Source organism: Homalodisca vitripennis, chromosome X, assembly GCF_021130785.1.
Source record: "Homalodisca vitripennis isolate AUS2020 chromosome X, UT_GWSS_2.1, whole genome shotgun sequence".
Taxonomy (NCBI): domain Eukaryota; kingdom Metazoa; phylum Arthropoda; class Insecta; order Hemiptera; family Cicadellidae; genus Homalodisca; species Homalodisca vitripennis.
In genome coordinates, this window is record NC_060215.1 from 36,241,965 (window position 1) to 36,260,032 (window position 18,068).

At 34.0% G+C, this 18,068-nt stretch overlaps 1 protein-coding gene across 10 annotated transcripts in view; it reads left to right on the plus strand.

Moving 5' to 3' along the window:
- LOC124368903 (histone-lysine N-methyltransferase 2C-like) overlaps positions 1–18,068 on the plus strand; it is a 164,358-nt gene that overhangs the window by 88,882 nt on the left and 57,408 nt on the right. For 7 of the 10 annotated variants that reach the window (XM_046826421.1, XM_046826420.1, XM_046826422.1 and 4 more), the window contains 7 exons: positions 966–1,153; positions 4,333–4,491; positions 8,566–8,748; positions 9,752–9,885; positions 10,051–10,270; positions 11,135–15,193; positions 17,854–17,946. In XM_046826421.1, the coding sequence (XP_046682377.1) occupies positions 966–1,153; positions 4,333–4,491; positions 8,566–8,748; positions 9,752–9,885; positions 10,051–10,270; positions 11,135–15,193; positions 17,854–17,946 (5,036 nt within the window). The remainder of the gene's footprint in view (positions 1–965; positions 1,154–4,332; positions 4,492–8,565; positions 8,749–9,751; positions 9,886–10,050; positions 10,271–11,134; positions 15,194–17,853; positions 17,947–18,068) is intronic. The other 3 variants (XM_046826425.1, XM_046826426.1, XM_046826424.1) reach the window with 3 other exon arrangements.

Sequence of the window (18,068 nt, forward strand, 5' to 3'; positions counted from 1 at the left end):
CGGCCAAATAAAAAATAATTGAATCGGAAACAGTAAGCGCTCTGTGGTGTAATGGTAGCACATTCACCTGGCAAGTGAGAGATCCGGGTTCGACTCCCGGCGGAGCAAGTACTTTTTGTGATTCAATGTTTATTTAAATTAAATAAGGCTATTGCCATTTATACAATTTAATGTTAATAAAAGTCGTTTGACAGGTACTTGGTCTTCCGATCACATGTTAGTTTGCTTATTTAAACGCATATGTAACAGATACAGCCAAATAAAAAATAATTGAATCGGAAAAAGTAAGTGCTCTGTGGGTGTAATGGTAGCATATTCACCCGGCAAGTGAGAGATCCGGGTTCGACTCCCGGCGGAGCATGTACTTTTTTTTATTCAATGTTTATTGAAATTAAATAAGGCTATTGCTATTTATACAATGTACTGTAAATAAAAGTCGTTTGACACGTATTTGGTCTTCCGGTCATATGTTAGTTATATTTATTTATGTTTTCTTCCAGCCAGAAAACTAAATGAAGTTTTTGAAGACTTTAAGATGGGAGACGATATATCATCATAATACATTTTGTTGGCTATATGCTACCAAATTTGATGTAAAATGATGCACAAAAAATCAAATATTACAATTTTATTAACTCATTAGCACAATTAACAACAAAATAAGTCTTTTCGAAGATAGATTCAAGAAAGTAGTCACTCGTTAAAAATATTAGATCAAAAGAGTATTTCTATTAAGTAGTCTGTTTACAGTAAGAAGTGTATATAAAAAGTCATATTCTGAATTTTGACTGGTTGTAAAGAAGTAAAAGTTACAGTTATACTCCCATGTGGCCTTTTTTAGCATTCCAGCCTTTGGCAGTAAACTGCCACTTAATTCTAAAATTTTAAGTAAAACATCCCTTACTACATATCTTTCCTTGGGAATACACTAAAGAAAGAACTGATAGAGGCCTTTTTACTTTTAGCAGCATTGCGGATGCCTCTGTTCAACGTGATGCCATCCCCACCCCCTCCCCCTGAAGTGATTGTGACGGAGGATGATCGTCGAGCCCAGCTAGCCTATGAGAACTGGCTCAACAGTCAGAACCATGCAGTGACCCAGCAGCTCAAGTACTGCGAGACTGAGGTGCAAAAGTTACGCAAACTACGCAAGGTACCCTAGCCTCCCTGCCCTCAACTAACGTGGTGGGAGCTGGTAGATAGTATTACACGCACATTGTGTGAGCTCTTCTCTCATCTCAAATTTCATGTTTTCTAATCAGAATCTTTAGTTGCGTAAACGCTAACTATTAATCCGTAAAAAGAAAAGATATTAGTTCTGCAGTAATGTTGATTTTCAAAACGTTTTACTTATACTTATATTGTGTTTCTACACAAAGAAAAACAAAAATTGAAAAAAGTAAGGTTTTCCTTCCTATCCAATTACTCTAATTTAAATTTGGCTTTTACCCTTTATACAGCTAGGAGTTTTTAAAATTTACATCCTAAAATTTTAAAACAAAACGATTTGTTTGTGACTTGTTTATTTATAGTAAACAGTATTTCTTTTATTTCTTTCAAGTAGGTAATAATAAAAATAGTAGCAAATCCAGAAGAGGGAAGTAGTAGATACAATTAAACTCCTCATCATTACACCCCTCTACAACTTAGGTATTTATCGTCTTCATTAAATATAGTATGTATTAGAAATGTATAAATAATAAAATTTGGCTTCAAATGGAAACTGCATTCAAGTGTTTATCTGGACAATATGTCTACATTTAATGTAATTTTTCAAATGAAGATAGCTAAGAAATAAATAGTCAATTAGGTAACAAATAATCAAATATTTGTCTTGCTCTTTGTAAATTTATTAAGTTAGATGAATTTTTATTAATGTATTTACAGAGCTAAAACATCTCTATTAGACCACTAGACTGTTCAGTGAAATACAAAACTTCAAACTATAAGCTTTTATTGAATTGTGGATGAAAAAGTTATTTAAAATAATAAACACAACAAATGGTAATGTGTTTTCTACTATTTTAGAGTCTGAATTGATTCCACTGTAGCCTTTTTTAAATAGTAACAATAAAACATTAGGATTAAGATATTTAACTGTATATTTTGATTGCAAATAGTACAAGGAGAAATATTCAGCGTGTTTAATATTTTATAACTATTAAAATCAATATCCAAATTTAATCAGATTGTATGTTATAATAATAACTTATTTCTTGCATAAATTAAAACTTCTAAATAAATCAGTACATCGAAAGTTGCCTGTTTCTTCAAATATGTCTTCTAAATATTAAGATATAAAGAATCCTTTCTTAAAAAATACATCTTAAAGGATATAAAAGTGAATATTGCATTTTGAAACAGGCCTATCCTATACTTTTTTTTGCCTAAATTTGTAAAGTGTTACATGCCTCTATATTTTGCTAAGTTTGCTTCATTCTCTTCGTAAATTTTGGTTAATTAAAAGTTAATATTGCAATTTATTCTTTCATAGAAGTTCCCTGGATTTGCTACAATTTTTTTTTTTTTCAATGTAAGCTATTTTATTTTTTCCTTCATCAACTAGATGAAATAAACTTGAACCAAAAATTTCATAAAAGGCTGAACAGGACTACTGTTTATATAGATAATTTCTTTTTCAAGAGTTTCTTAATGCAAAATTAAACCGCACATGTGATTGTTTTACACATAATGGGTACTAATACTGTGGTGGAGGCTTAATGCTATTGTGTAGACTAAGTGTTTTTGCTTTTGCATAGTATAACATTCTGAAAAGTAAACATTTGAAACAACCATTGATCATTAAATATTTGTTAGTGCAGTTGTTCCTTGTGCAATATTGTGCTATTAGAAATGGTGAGTATTTCAAGATGTTGTTTCAAATGTTTCAAATTGTGTATTGTTTATTGTTATATGTTTAGTTTATTGATGATTATAATGAACTTTGTTCAGAGTATGTAATAAATGTTCATATCTGGATGTAAATAAAATTGATGAAACCATATATTCGGTGTATGTTATGGACAGTCAGTTAGTCTTCAAATCTATATTTCTTACAAATGAATGACGGAGAATTTTTAAAACTTAGCGCTCGTTGTTCAACTTATGTGATTGTCCCTCAGGTCAGTGGGCCCTTATGCATGGTAATGGGCAGTTTTCTTTGTCAGAACGGAAGATTATGATCATGTCAGATCCGTCAGCTCAGCGGGGCCACACAGAGTGGCTCTCTGCTATTTTTAAGTTCAGCTCGGCAGGCCATTGTGTGTTATGAAATCCCTCTCAAGGCGTGTCTAGAAAATGTTGTAATCTCGGCCAAATAAGGAACTTAATTTTGAAAGCGATATGTGTGCAGCAGACAACCTTGTACTACTTAGTCAAATTATATCGATGGCATACATTTTTATACTTCATTATCTTTGTTGTATTGATTGTTTTGATGCGTATGTATTGTTTGTTTATTCATTTCATGATTTCACGATGTGATTTGATAAAGGGATAGCCCTTCTAAAACTAGTCATTGTCAAAATAGAAAAGTCGGATTGACAACAAAAAGATATGTAACCTAATTTATTTTTATAGTGAAGTATCAATCCCGGAGGCTAAACATGTATGAATGTTTGGTATTAGGGGGTATGTGATATGATCTGTCATAACAGCACTAAACAATGTGAAATAAAACAAGAACTAAAAATATCTAAAGTCTGAAAAATTAAGACTGATCAGTGCTTAGAGCACAAAGAGCTTTTGGTAAAATCTTGTACAAAACCAAAAAAGACACATAGCTAAACAAATATATTTAATTTAGTTTTGTGTAAAAATCAGTTCTTGTGAACATAAAAAATCTTGTTCTTGTGATAGGAAATACATAGGTGAGAAAAAAGCGACCTCTAAATGTGAGACAAGTTTCCAAGTGTTCATCATAATTTTTTTGTGATAGTTTGGTCATCTCCAGAAAGCCATCATTATAACAAATCTCACCCTGCAGTCACATACAATAACTTGGCTGGTTTTTGTTATTGTGTAATTTTTCTTAGTGTACTGTCTTATATTCATGTAACACAGCCTACTTATAACAAAGGTAGAAATCAGAATGTACTAATAGATTTTATCATCAAATTACCTACCAACAGTTATGTTTAAACTTTTAAAACTGAGATGTACCATTTAAAGAAAAAAAAACCTTAACATGAAGATGGATTCAAATTGACATAAAATTGCTTCTTTTTCTTTTGTGCTGCATCCAATGTGACTTTAAATACTGTGTGGAACTCACCAGTAGTCATTTATATCTTTAAGTTTACAAATCTCATTCCCATACATTTTCTCTTTCAGAGCCTGAACAGCAAGCAACGTCAGCTGCGGAAGAATGGCAATGAGCTGGCAGAGAATGATGCCTTGGAGCTGCAAAGAGTAACTACGGAGCAACAAGGATTACAGAAGCAACTGGATTCCTTCAGGAAACAATCACGCCAACACAGCATTCTCATACAGGTTAGTGTTACAGTTTTTCTATAGAGGATTTTACATGAAATATTTAGTAAAACATAACTAGACTAGGGCTGATTCCATCAATGTCAAGCTGTTGTATATTCTTTACATTCCTGTGTTTTATTTTAGTTTGTTTTCTTTTCTTCAATTGGCGCTCCCATTTACCCCTACACCTTACCTATTCTCAAACTGGCCATCAGAACCAGTAGAACTCTCAAAGAATTGAAGTGCGCAGAGCAGATCTGAGGCCTAAGCATGCAACACTTTTGAAAAAATGAAGCCTTAATTAACCCATTAATGAGGGAATTTTCAAAAGCACACCCAATCCTGCTGGGATCCTTAAAAATCGGAAATCTTTATTCATTGTTGTCAAGAAATGAATAGGTGTCAGATAAGCACAGTATGATTATGATAGTGATATAAAAAAATTGAAATTGGTTAAAATACATGTCAATTTTTCTTGTAAAGGTAAGTGTTTGTTGCAATCTTGATCTCTTCAGTGGTGCAGTTTGATTTATCTCCGAGCCAAATTCGTAGTATTTGGTCTTGGAATTACAATTTTTAATGTCTTGTGGAAGCATGTTGAATAGTCTTGCTCAAATATAGGTTTCATGCTCATAATAATAAAAGTGTAATTATTTTTATGGCTTTCAGATTGTAATGATATGTTCTGATCAATAGAGATTTTGTATCAATTTTTTTGTTTAATTTCCTTTTTGCAGGTTGAATTTTTTGGTCAGTTCATGATTTATATCTTTAGCTGATTTGAGCCTATCTTCGATTTCTAACATGTCTTCACTTCACTAACAGCCTCTTAAAAATATGGTACACAATTAACTAATCGTTGAAAATAATAGGGACACTTCTCTAAATTATTCTTCATGTTAATAGCAATAGAATTTTCTCATTTAAAATAGGCTTATAACACACACCTAACTGAAACAATTGGCTCTGTTTTGCATTTATTGCACAATAAAATCATATTTACAGCAGTAATCTACTTCTGTAACTGACCTATGACCTATAAGGTAATATTTTTTTAATTAAAACATAAAGTGCAACTAAATATTGTAAGACAAATGTAAACCTGAGCAGGCCATTAATAAACAAAGCAGACTTTGTGTTCTTGAATACTAGAACAATAAGTCCATGTAAGTCTTCTAGCGTCATAAAAATCATGTAGACTCTAAACTAAACGGACTTTTAACACTCATAAATAGTATTTCAGTAACATTATTCTCCAGTTTAACCATTTCCCTATTTATAATCATAGAGGTAGAAGTCCAAAAAGCCCAAACTTCAAACTTAAACATCAAACTTAAACATCAATTTACAGACAAACAATGCATTTAGGTCAGTTTCTAATTTTTCAATAAAACTATCAAAATTCTCTCAAAAAATGAGTAGCTTGTTGACAGAGAAAAGAACTTATGCTCAGACAAAGATGGGCCAATGATGAACTCAAAAAAGTTTAATTTTACCATTATATGGAACGGGTTCCCTCAGTCTGTCATAAGTTGATGCAAAAAAGTTAATAATATAGTAATAAAACATTCTGGGTCGGAAAATTAAGAAAACAAATAATATGAACATTGTATATTCCTTATGTGTCAGGATTGTTGAAAAAATTAGGTAGAAAAATGATGACTAGAATCTTGTTCTGAACACAAAAACATTGAGTTGAAATCTTACATAAAACAAAAAAAGACGCATATGGCTGAAAAACGTTTTCCTTTAGTTCTTGTGAATATACAACAATTATTTTCTTTGATATGAAATACATAAGTCTGAAAATCATTACATAAAGTGGCATGCAGCCCATTTAATACATCTTCAAAAGAATGTTGTAATGGAGGTTTCGTACATAAAATTAGAAACCCAAACAAATTATAACAATCAAAGAAGCATCAGCTAATTAAAATTGGATACACTCATTGACTTTGAGATCCATAACAAAAATTGTAATAAAAAGTAAAGTCGAAGGCGTCTGTTCATTCATTCTTTCCCTCCCAATCCTTACCATCCTGTCTTTTGTCCCTCTAGATACTGCTCTATTAGCCAGACCAATCTTCACTTCCTTCAGTGGTGTTTGCATCATGTGTTTTGTGTGTGCTGATCCTAATTTTGGTGCTGAGTTTCAGGTATATGTTTATTTTATGTCATACAACTTTTCTGTTGTTAATTATGACTGTTAACATTTCACTGCCATGTTTTATTGTTAATAACATTACTTATAGTCATGTTTTGACTAATAGGAAGAGGACGTATACCAGTTTGTGAAACATAGTGTTACAGTGTTTGTATGGATAGATGTTTGTTGGATGGATGCAATGGTGAATATCCAAAATCTGGATATTTTTCAAATCATCCATCAATAGTGAGCAACAAAGAGTAGTTGTACAATTCTAACTAACAAGAACGAGTACCCTTAACTCTTTGTCTTGCGCTCGTTTTAAGTATAACAACCCAAGCAGTGTGTACTTATGCCAACGTCGATACTGATATCCCAGTTATCTGGTGTTAGTGCATCCTTTAAAAAATTATATGTGGTATTCATGTACATCTGTATTTTAATTTCTGTTTGTCTGTCTGTCCGCTTGATATCTCGAAAATGAACTGATGTATAGACTCGAAACTGTAGGGTTTGGCGCTGAGCAGTAGCAAATATTTTTACATTACTCTGAGTATCCATGATGGCAACGAAAAAATATCTTAATAAGTAAATTTGTACACACATTCAATATACCCATAAGAGATTCTAACATGTAACGTGTTAACACACATAGCTTAATTATCCGAATAAATATATAATTATTTCATTATGGCTTAGTGATTAATTTCAGATACTTAAGAGCAATGATAAGAAACCCAATTGAATGAATGAAAATCTGAATGCATCATTTAGCAAGATATGTTGAGAAAGATTTCATATGTTGACTTTAAATTTTGCATGAAACTTAATTTCTATGAGAATGAGTTTTATGATGTGTAATTTTTGTGTCAACTTCGTTTTTATATGACTGTCTGTCTGTTTATCTGTCCGCAGGACATCTAGAGAATAAAATGAGCTATTGATAAGAATTTTTGCGTACAATCTCAGCGAAGCCTGTTACAACACGTGATGTGGCATACTACTACTCTGTTATTTAGTAGGAAATGTGTTGATTTTGAAATTTATAAACTATTTTAAATATTGCAACATTTCAAAAAGGTATATTTTGTAATGTGTAGAGATTTTTTATTTTTGTTAATGTGAACACGGTTATTAAGTGTTGATCCTTGCATAAAATAAAAGAATCATGAAATGGAATTGAACATGCATTACTAACTGTCAGTCTCTTGGACCACTACAACAAAAGCAAGTTGCTGCGGTTATATACACAAAAATAATAAAACCCTGCTTATTATTTAGTGTGATAACAATTAAACTTACATATTAAATTCAATTATCCTGCAATTGAGGTTTAAAAGTATTGATTACGTGTTACAGATTGTTTCCCCATAGTGTTCAGTGTTAAACAGGTACAATGGAAAAATCCTAATCCGTTATGTACTTTTGGGGTTAAGATAAACAGTTTTGTTACAGTTTTGAAGCACTGTTTAAATTTAAGATTTTTCATTTTTTTGTGTCAAAAACAAAAACACAGGTTTTGAGAACTCATATTTGCTCTCTTCTCCAGGTGTCAAATCCTAAAACATAAGGTTAAGCATATAAAAAGTAAAGAAGTGTTCGAATTTTTTAAGATGCAAAGAATCGTCAATATGAAAGTATCTTCATTTTATGTTCTAAGCGGACAACTTTAATAATAAAGTTAGGTTTCAATGAAAGAAACTGCAAAAAGTAAAAAAAAGTGTTCTGATGTTGTCCAACAATTTGATTGCATTAAGCTCCTCAGGTATTAGTCAGCTATTCTGCTAATTTTACTAATTAGGACTAATTTTGTTTTAATTTTGTAATTTTTATACACCTTTAAAAAAGTGTTCTAGATTGTACTTGTGATTGTTTCATATTCAAGTTGTGCATTGCAACAACCAAATTATGTAAGGGCAATCAATAGTCTTGTTTTTTCTTTATAGGAATACAGGCAGAAGCAACAGGCCAAGGGTCGTAGCACAGGAACAGGTTTACACTCATCTCCATCGGGGTCCTCCCCACAGTCTCCTGGGGGTCTCCAATTGAGCAGCCCAGGCCCTGGACCCCTAAACAGCAGCATGAGTCCTTTACAACAGAGTCCTGGAATAGCCACCCCTCACTCTCAGGTCGGAGAAATTATCTATCTAGACTGCATAGCTAAAATCACATGGTTAGAAATATTCTTTGATAAGTGTGCTAAGCCACTTACCTGCCAAGAAGTTGAGGTAGCTGTCAGATTTACTAAATTTTGTTTGAAGAAGTTATTATTATACTCTAAAAGTATGTTCCTGATTTCTTATAGTTAATTTTTGCTAGACTAAATTATGTAAGACATATACAAATGAGACGGAAAGGACTGAAGGAGGCGAGACTCAGTAAACATAGTGTTATCTGCTTTACCTTCATGAGATCAATGAAGATAGTAAAGGGTGCCTATTACAGATTTTCTGAACACTGAAGACCAAAAGTTCAATTTGCAGATAAAGACTTAATCCTATTTAAATATTATAATAAAAGGAAAAAATAGTAAAACAATTGTTATATGTTTGTTGTGTGGTTCAATTCAGAAAGTTTTATATAACATATGTTACAATGATGAATAACAGAAAATGACTTTCTACTGTTATTCTAAAATCTTCAAATGAATAAACATTATTTAATTGTTTAATCAGTTTAATAAATTACCTATATTTATTTTAACAACTAAACTTACATGCTGTGCATAGGACTCTTCTCAGCTACTTGATAACAGTATCACATATATGTATATATAGCTGTACAGTATAACAAGAATCAAGAAGTGATTTCAAAAATATTCCTGTATTTAAATAGTAAGAAACCGATAAAGAACTATTATTGGGAAGAATCTTACTATGAATTAAATTTAAATATTGGTGCAGTTCATACTTTACACTGAAGCGTTACAATTTAGCTAATGACAAAGGCCTTTATATTTGCAATAATGTGTAGATTATGGTACACTATCAATATTTATTATTTTAATTTGTATTTAGCTACTTATGTAATAAATTTGAGGTATTTGAACTCTTTGAAGGTGCAAAAATGAATTTACTTCTGAGCACTATGACTATATGTTAAATGGTAATTTCAAGATTTTGTTATTAACAGCAGGGTGATGAGAACCCGTTCAGCCCAGGAACCCCATCACCCAGGCCACCTGCCCCACCCTCAACCCCCCGCCCAGCTGTAGTGAGCAGTCCGGGAGCAGGGGCCTTCTCACCGCAAGAGCAGCCACCTGTTAGGTGAGTGTACTTTATCTCTATCAACACATTAGTAGAATCAGTCTGACTTACTTTGAATTCTTGTTCAATGAAAAATGTTTTCATCGTCCTAGATGTTCTATGGGGTCGATTAAAAACTATTGTGTTATTTATATAGTGCAGAAATAATTAGTCATACTATTTCAGACATGCAGTCCTGGCTGGGATGTCTGCGAGGTTTGTGCGGTCACCAGAAGCTTCAAATCGACCTAGGGTGATGTTGCCCACCCAGTACCAACCCTCACCCCGCCCTGTCCCACCTTCTGAAAAACTGCGTATGTTCACTCCTCAACAACAGCAACAACTCTTGCTGCAACGACAACAACATAGACAGGTCTTGCTACAACAACAACAGGAGTTAAACCAGGTAAATTATCCTTATATTGACATTTCTGAAATATAAATGCTTGCCATTATTCTGCTATATAATTATTTAAAGAGAGAAGAAATTATTATTGATATCACAACTACTATTGTCAAAACCTTAGTCACTGTTATAAAACCAAACTACATTACTTATAGAGAGCTGCCGCTTGACACTATTTTTGAAAAAGTCACTTTTTCTTTTCATTTTAATTTTATTATTTTTGTTGTTGAATAGTGTAAGGTTATGGGTTTTTTTGACACAGAGTACTGCTGTAATTGACAGTTGATTATTTCATCTTATTCGAAACACTAAGATGAACAAACAGTTTATTTTTATTGTCTGTTATAGAGACGGTAATTAAGTTTGTCTTTTTAAATATGCAGATTTACACAATTTTGTATCAAATATAATTTATAGTAGTTATATGATATAATTCAATATAACTATAATGAACATTATAACGAAATGTAATAAGGATAAAAAGTGGGAGGAATAGATGTTTATTATGGATGATGAGGATGTCCATATAAAAGAATTAATATATTTGTAAAACTTTAATTTTAAGATAGGAACTGATAGTCTATTTCATTGTTTATGATTTTCCTCAATCTTTCAACCCTTGATTTAATTTACTCTTGTGAGTTGTAAAACATACAATAAGTTAACTTGATGGATGTTTGGATAGATGTGTTGTGATTAATTTAAGATCCTTAGAGGTTTTTCATTATTTTGTCATGAAATGATCCGTATTTTTAAAGGTCTGACCACTTTTTGAACTATGTGAACCTTTAAAGTTTGTCACAGCCCTGATATTTTATTCCTTTGTAAAGCCAGTTTCATAAATGATCTTTCATTATTGTCCAGGAGGCAGGAGGATTGACAGCTCAACAAAGACAGCTTCAGATTGCTCAGCAGCGCCAAGCCTTGCAGCAACAACAAGAGATATTACAACAGCAGATGAGTGAGCCCAACTTGAGTCCACAACAAAGACAGCAGCTGCAGCTGCAGAGTAGAGCAGTGCTGCAGCAAATGGCTGAGTTGCCAGATCGAACTCAGCGAGTAGTAGAGGGTACTGATATTGCAAGGCAACATCAACTACAACTTCTTCAACGCCAGCAGCAGCAATACAATAGACAACAGATGTTGTTAAATCAGCAAGGAAAGACTGGTCAGATTCAACAACAGTTTAGACAACAAAATCCACAGCAGAGCCCATCTAGAAGCCCCATGGGACAATTTGGTCAGACTTCTCCAATGCCTCAGCATTTTGCAGGAACTCCTACTTCACCCATGCCTCCTCAAAGTCCTATTCAAGGACAATTCACGGGAAGTTCACCAATGCATCCACAAAGTCCAATGATATCCCAGCATCAACCTAACTCTTCTCCTATTTTACCACAAAGTCCAATGCAAAATCAGACACAATTCCAACAAAATACAACTTCACCACACCCACAAAGTCCAATGGTCCAACAGTACACTAATCAAACACCAAATTCTCCTATACACCCTTTGAGTCCACGGGTTCAACAAAATTTTACCAATCAGCCACAGAGTCCTATTACAACACCTCAGTCTCCAATGATACAATCTCAAAATTTTCATCAAACTCCAAATTCACCAATGACACACCATTTTAATCAACCAAGCTCCCCAAGACCTCCTCAGAGCCCAAGAGTACAGTCTCAGTTTCAGCACCCAACTTCACCCATGGGAGCTCCCCAGAGTCCGCATATTCAGCAAAGTCAATTTGTTCATAGACCCAATTCTCCAATAAGAAGCCCAATGCCACCCATGTCACCAATGCCTATCAGAAGACCTTCTAGCACTGGAGGGAGTTCTCAAATAGATGGCCAGATGAATTTTGAGAATCCTTCACCTCGAATGGGGCATGAGCAAGAAATAAATCAGGGTGGAGGAGGAGGAAATCCTCACTTGAATCCAATCCCTGTACCTTCAGGTTTATTTGGCAGGTGTGGCTACATCAAATTAGGGTTGAGAGGTGGTTCACCAATGTGGGGCTCTGAACGACCACCTCCTAAAAGAACTTTGGCAGGGAAAGTGATAAAAACTGCAGATTATGAAGAGGATTTATCAAGAAATTCTTCTTCAACCTCAAAATCACCTCAGAAGAAAACACAAAGTTTAGAATCTCAGGAGAGTACTTCAAAAAATGATGACGAATCAACAGTTTATGATGACATTGTATTGGTTGAAAATGAAACAAATTTGGAGGTAGAAGAGCTGCAATCATCTTTACAAGGAAATGTGATGACTATGCCAATGGTTATTGATGGAGGCCACTTACAGGTGACAGAAATGAATTTAGAATCTGAAAATGTTGGAGGTGTTTTAGAAGATTGCTTAGTATCATCAACAAATTTAGTTGTTCTTGATGTTGATCGTTCAGGATCAGGTGAAGAAACTGACTGTTTGCTAGAAATGGTTGACAAAGATGAATCAGAATCAGTACAAGAAGACCTATTGATAGATTTAGCAGAGGGTGAATCTAAAGAAGATGAAAGTGATGTTATAGAGATGATGGAAGAGAGCATGTCACCTCCAACAGGACGAAAACGATTAGTAGGAAAAGTTTTGCCAGGAGAATCATTAAAGAAACTTCAAGAAAAAAGGGATAGCACAACTGATACTCCAGATTCTCCTGATCAAGAAGAGGGCAATAATGACCATTCACCTGATGCCTTTACCTCAGAAACTGATAATGAAATTGTTTCAACAACTTTTGATGGCAAAACAGAGTCAGTTTCAACAACTACATTGGATCAAAATAAAGAGGATTTAAAAGAAAAACATGAAAATGTAAAGCAAGTATTTCCAATGGTTCTACCTACTAGTTCACAAATTCCTCCTTCTAGTGCACATCAAGCTAATATCGGTATTCCTGGTTTAACAAGACCTACTGTTTCATATCCAACTTATCCTAGAGGTGTGCCGAGACATGTATTCCCAATTAGTAAGGCCGATGGAAGATCTGTTATTGCCGTTCAACAAGCAACAGTTGCTAATTTAGTCCAAGATGCTGTTAATGCAGCAAAGTTAGTAGCTGAAAAGAAGCAATACTCTCAAAGTGTTTCTATGGGACAGAACTTAATTCCAACATTGTTGTCTACTCCTTCAACTAATTCATCTATCGGAATTGTCAGTACAACAGGAACAACTTTAATTGCTCCTCCAAGAATGTCTGTTCCTTTCTTATCCTCTGCTAGAATCACTACAGGATCAACTTCTTCAAATACTCACTTCATGCCTATTATTTCGCAAACAGGGGGTTTGTTAAAGATTGAAGTGATAAATCAGAAAATGGAAACAGGTGATAATGATAAAAACGCTCAAAAACAAAATTTGTCTGTTGCTGTTTCAAAGCAAACTTCAATGCCTGATATTCCAGAAGGATTTCAAAAACACTTAATCGATAGTGTTGCTCAGAATTTGTCAAGACCTGAAGAAATCCGATGTAAAACTGAAATATCCTTGGGACCTCATCCTTCAAAGGCTCATAGCTACAGCAAGATTTTGATGTCCTCAAATGAAATGCAGTCAGTGAAACCGTCTGATATTCTTGAAGTAAAACGTTCTGAAGCCATTACTCAAGGAGTCCAAAGTTTTAGTTCTGATTTAGTTCGACATACAGGAGTAATTTGTAATAAGAGCTCTGTCAGTGGTAGTCAGCAATCCTCAGTAATCACTCAGGTGAGTGTAATCAATGAAGGAAAATCTGGGCAAGTGGAAGAAGCACCAAGTGGTTCAAGTATACTAGAAGCTCAGTTAACTGCTTCCAGTCGAGAAGATATCCAGATTCCTAGAAACCCTGCTGTTAGTTCTCCTTCTAAAACTTTATTTTCCTTTTTAGATCAAATGAGAGACACTAATAAAGAACCACAGTGTGGAAGTCTTAACCTTTCAGATATGTCAGTGACATATGATGATAATAAAGTTCATACTGAAGGTCTCACTTTATATCGATCTAGTGAAAGCATAATGAGTCAAAGTAGTATTTCACAAATTTTAAAGCAAGGTAATTCAGATGTTAAGTTACCAGTTTCTGTCATGACTCATTTAACTGAAAAACAGGATGAGTCAAGGGTAGTATGTCAACCCTCTATTCGACGAATTGGTAACTTTTATGTTCATTCACAAAATATAAAGACTGAAGAGGGAGAATCGTCCGATCCTAATCAAAGAGTACACCAAAAGATTTTTTCCACTGATCAAATGCAAAGACCAAAACTGGAAAGTAGTCCTGTTATAAAGTCGGAAATTCGAGCCACTTCCAACATCTCAGAACTGTTTCGACAAAAGCAACCTTTTTTTGAACAAAAACCTGTGATAAGTCAACATCAAGAAATTGAACCTATAAACTATTCCTCAAGCTCAACTATGACAAGTACGAAAACTGTCCCAACACGTTTAGGAGAATTGATAAGTGGAGGAACAAATGTGCACGCTCATATTGAAAGGAGGCTTTCTATAGCTGGACAAGCTGACATGGAATTGACAAAAAGTCAATTTCAAAGTCAGTTACAAATGGAAAACCTTCAACAGAAAACAATCTCCAGTACTGACCACAGTTCTTCATTTTTAAGTGGACTACAAAGGGATAATAAAGATGGGTCCTCACAATTTATTCCACTCTCATCAATTTTGACTCCAAAAGTGGAACCTTCTATAACACCAAGGATTGCAGATGAGTCACAAAATGTATTATTAAAACAATTACTACAGAACACAGCATGTGCTACCACCAGTGCTACAGCTTCTACTGCAGTCAATACAGTTGCAGTACCACAACCTGAGAGGGCTCAAGGCATTCAACCAGAGACCATAGTGTCTCTGCCGAGCCCTGTGCAGCCACCTCCACCTCCACCACCTATACAACCACCAACCTCCATAAAGACTCAACAGGTCATTTTTTAATTTGACTTTGTATTGAAGCAATCAGGTCATTTCAGTAAAGTAGTTGATTATAAATAAAGTAACCCCATAAGAAAACATGGTAGGAAACCACATAGACTCCTAAATCAAGCTTACTATTTGATTTCATTATATACACCATGTGGGCTTTAGATTGCTCTCATTCTGCACTGGGTACATGTTTTTTGTTCTTTAGTGGTGTGAGCTATTAACTATAATTTACTTATAAATCTTAAGAAGTCAGATTTTGCTCGAGGAATTAATCAATCTAAATCACCTTACACATAATCACATATCAAGTTTTAAAACTAATGCACTTTTTTATATTAATATATACTGGAAAAACCTGCACAGTTTCCATCACAATGACATTTTTGGGAATAGGACTGAATTACACACACAATTGACAATTTTCAATCAACATGGGTAAAGAAAAGTTAAAATTCAATACTTAATCACAATTACAATAGAGTTTCATTCTAACTTATTAGGGTAGACGTACCTCATGAAAAAAAATGTACAACATTCAATTTACAATGAGGTGGATAGAATTGGAAATTCATTAGCTATCAGATTGGATAGCTGAAACTTTTGTGGAAGGGCAAACGGATACTGTTCTCAGCAAATGCAACAAAGATATCAGAGTGTTGTTTATTTGACCATAATGGCCAGCGGGTTTTCCCAGTGCACTGTTTGCATCAGTAAAATGTGAATAAGCAACTCACCACAATGGAAGAAAGAGCCTAGGGGCAAAGCATAGCAGTGAGTAAGGTACATAGAATAATTACTGCTTTGCATAACTATTTTAAATTATAAGATGATATGTAACATATTAATATCAAAACAACAAACCTTGGTAAGATTCAAGTATAAAGTTAAGCACGAATGTTAACTCACTTGGAATTCTGAAAGTCAGTTTTTATTTGTTTTACAATGATTAATGTTTTCATGCTAAAAGTTTGTCAGACTCATACATACAAATGTAAGTTTAAATTCAACTATGGAACTAAATATAACATTATCTATAAAATAACAAAAAGAAATATCTCTGTGACTTGCTGTATATACATGTTTTGATGTTATTCCACTACTTTTTGCCCTTTAACACGTTCACTGCTGAATTTCAGCCCACTACGTACCAAATATGCTAAAATATATTTTTGGTTTAAACTTAACGTTAGACGTTTTCTTGTAGACTGGGGATGGTATTTTGTTGATTGTAGCTTATTGAAAAGTTTACTTTGGCCATTTTGAAAACTTGAGGTCCCGGGACCTCACGCGCACACAGCGCCCGACTTATCACTATCACTTGCGCAAAGGAAACACATTTTGTCTCTTATGTATAGAATTATTGTTAGAAAGGTAAAATATATTCAATTGTAGCCCAGAAAAGTTAATTTAGGCAATTTATAAAACTTGAGGACCCGGGACCTCACGCGCACGTAGCACCCGATTTGTCACTATCATTTGCGCGAAAAACACATTTTGTCTCTTATGTCTAGAAATATTGTGAGAAAGCTAAAATATATGCATAACTAGGTATTTACAATTATATATACATCCCCACCCAAATAATTATCCTGTCCTGTATAATTATCCATATACAGACTGTGGATGTTGTGGTTTTTCTCTCATTAGATTCAGAACAACATTCGTGTGCCCTTTTCCTCCCATATCGTCCAAAACTCCACAGTAAATTAAAAATTTAAGCATAAATCCATGGGGATCACATAATGTATACAACTTGATACCATACTTGTGACGTTTATTTTTAATAAAATGCCACAGACTCGCCGAGCACAGGAAGTGTAAACTACACGTGCCGAGAATTCAGCCGAGCCCATACAACAAAACAAACATAACCTCAAGCGTCCCGCGCAAGTGCCAAGGACACACTAATGAAAGAAGTGATGTGCATATGATGTCCCGAGACCTCATGCACATGCGCTGGACCCTCCGCTTGAGGTCCCGAGACCTCACCCGCAGTGAACGTGTTAAAGTATTATATGTTCTTTCCTTCTTGTGTTGTGTATGAACCAAATTGGAGCTGTTAAATTTTTGTAATTGTTTAGTTTAAATAATAAACAGCCTTCTCAAAGCTCCAAGTATTAAAAATGTAATTATGTACACTTCCCGTCACAACCGAACTGTTGCAAAAAATCGGTCAATTTTTCAAAAATTTATGCAAGGTTATGCGGTTGGGTTTATTTTTTAAACCCAAGATGCATAAAATAACATTTCTAATAGCCAACAATTTCTATTAGGACAAGATAAATTCTTTTTTTAAGAATCTTTAGGTTCAGTTAATGCTCTTTAGTAAAGGTCAACGGTTTAATATTTGAAAATTAGGAGTGGCCTTCTTTATTTTGGATAAAGTAAAAAATAGGAAGAACTAGTTAAAAACATTGAGTAGTTTTGTAGACCCTGTTTAAATTATTACAAGCTACAGCAAAAATTAATTGAATTGTAATGAAAATTGAATCATTATTTTATGTATTCAGATTTGGATACATTCTTTTAAGCAGGCTGGTTTTTTCCTCACCCTTGCTAGGACATTGACAGACAGACAGAGTTATTCAGATCTCTACAGTAGTTAATTTCTTAACAATTCATTAAAAATATATTATGTGATCCATAAACATTTTGTCTAGACTTCTCCAATGCCAGAACCGAGGCGTTTATCAACAGATACACCAAGTTCTACATTGGATGAGCTGCTCTCCCCGTCAAGCCCTGTCATCAAGGTAAGTTTGACTCAGTCTCTTCGTATTTTACCTCATATAAAGTGTAGTTGGCCATCTGAATCAATTTCAATCCTAGTGTATTTTTGTCAAATAAAACAATGCAGTAAGATTGAAAATTTGGA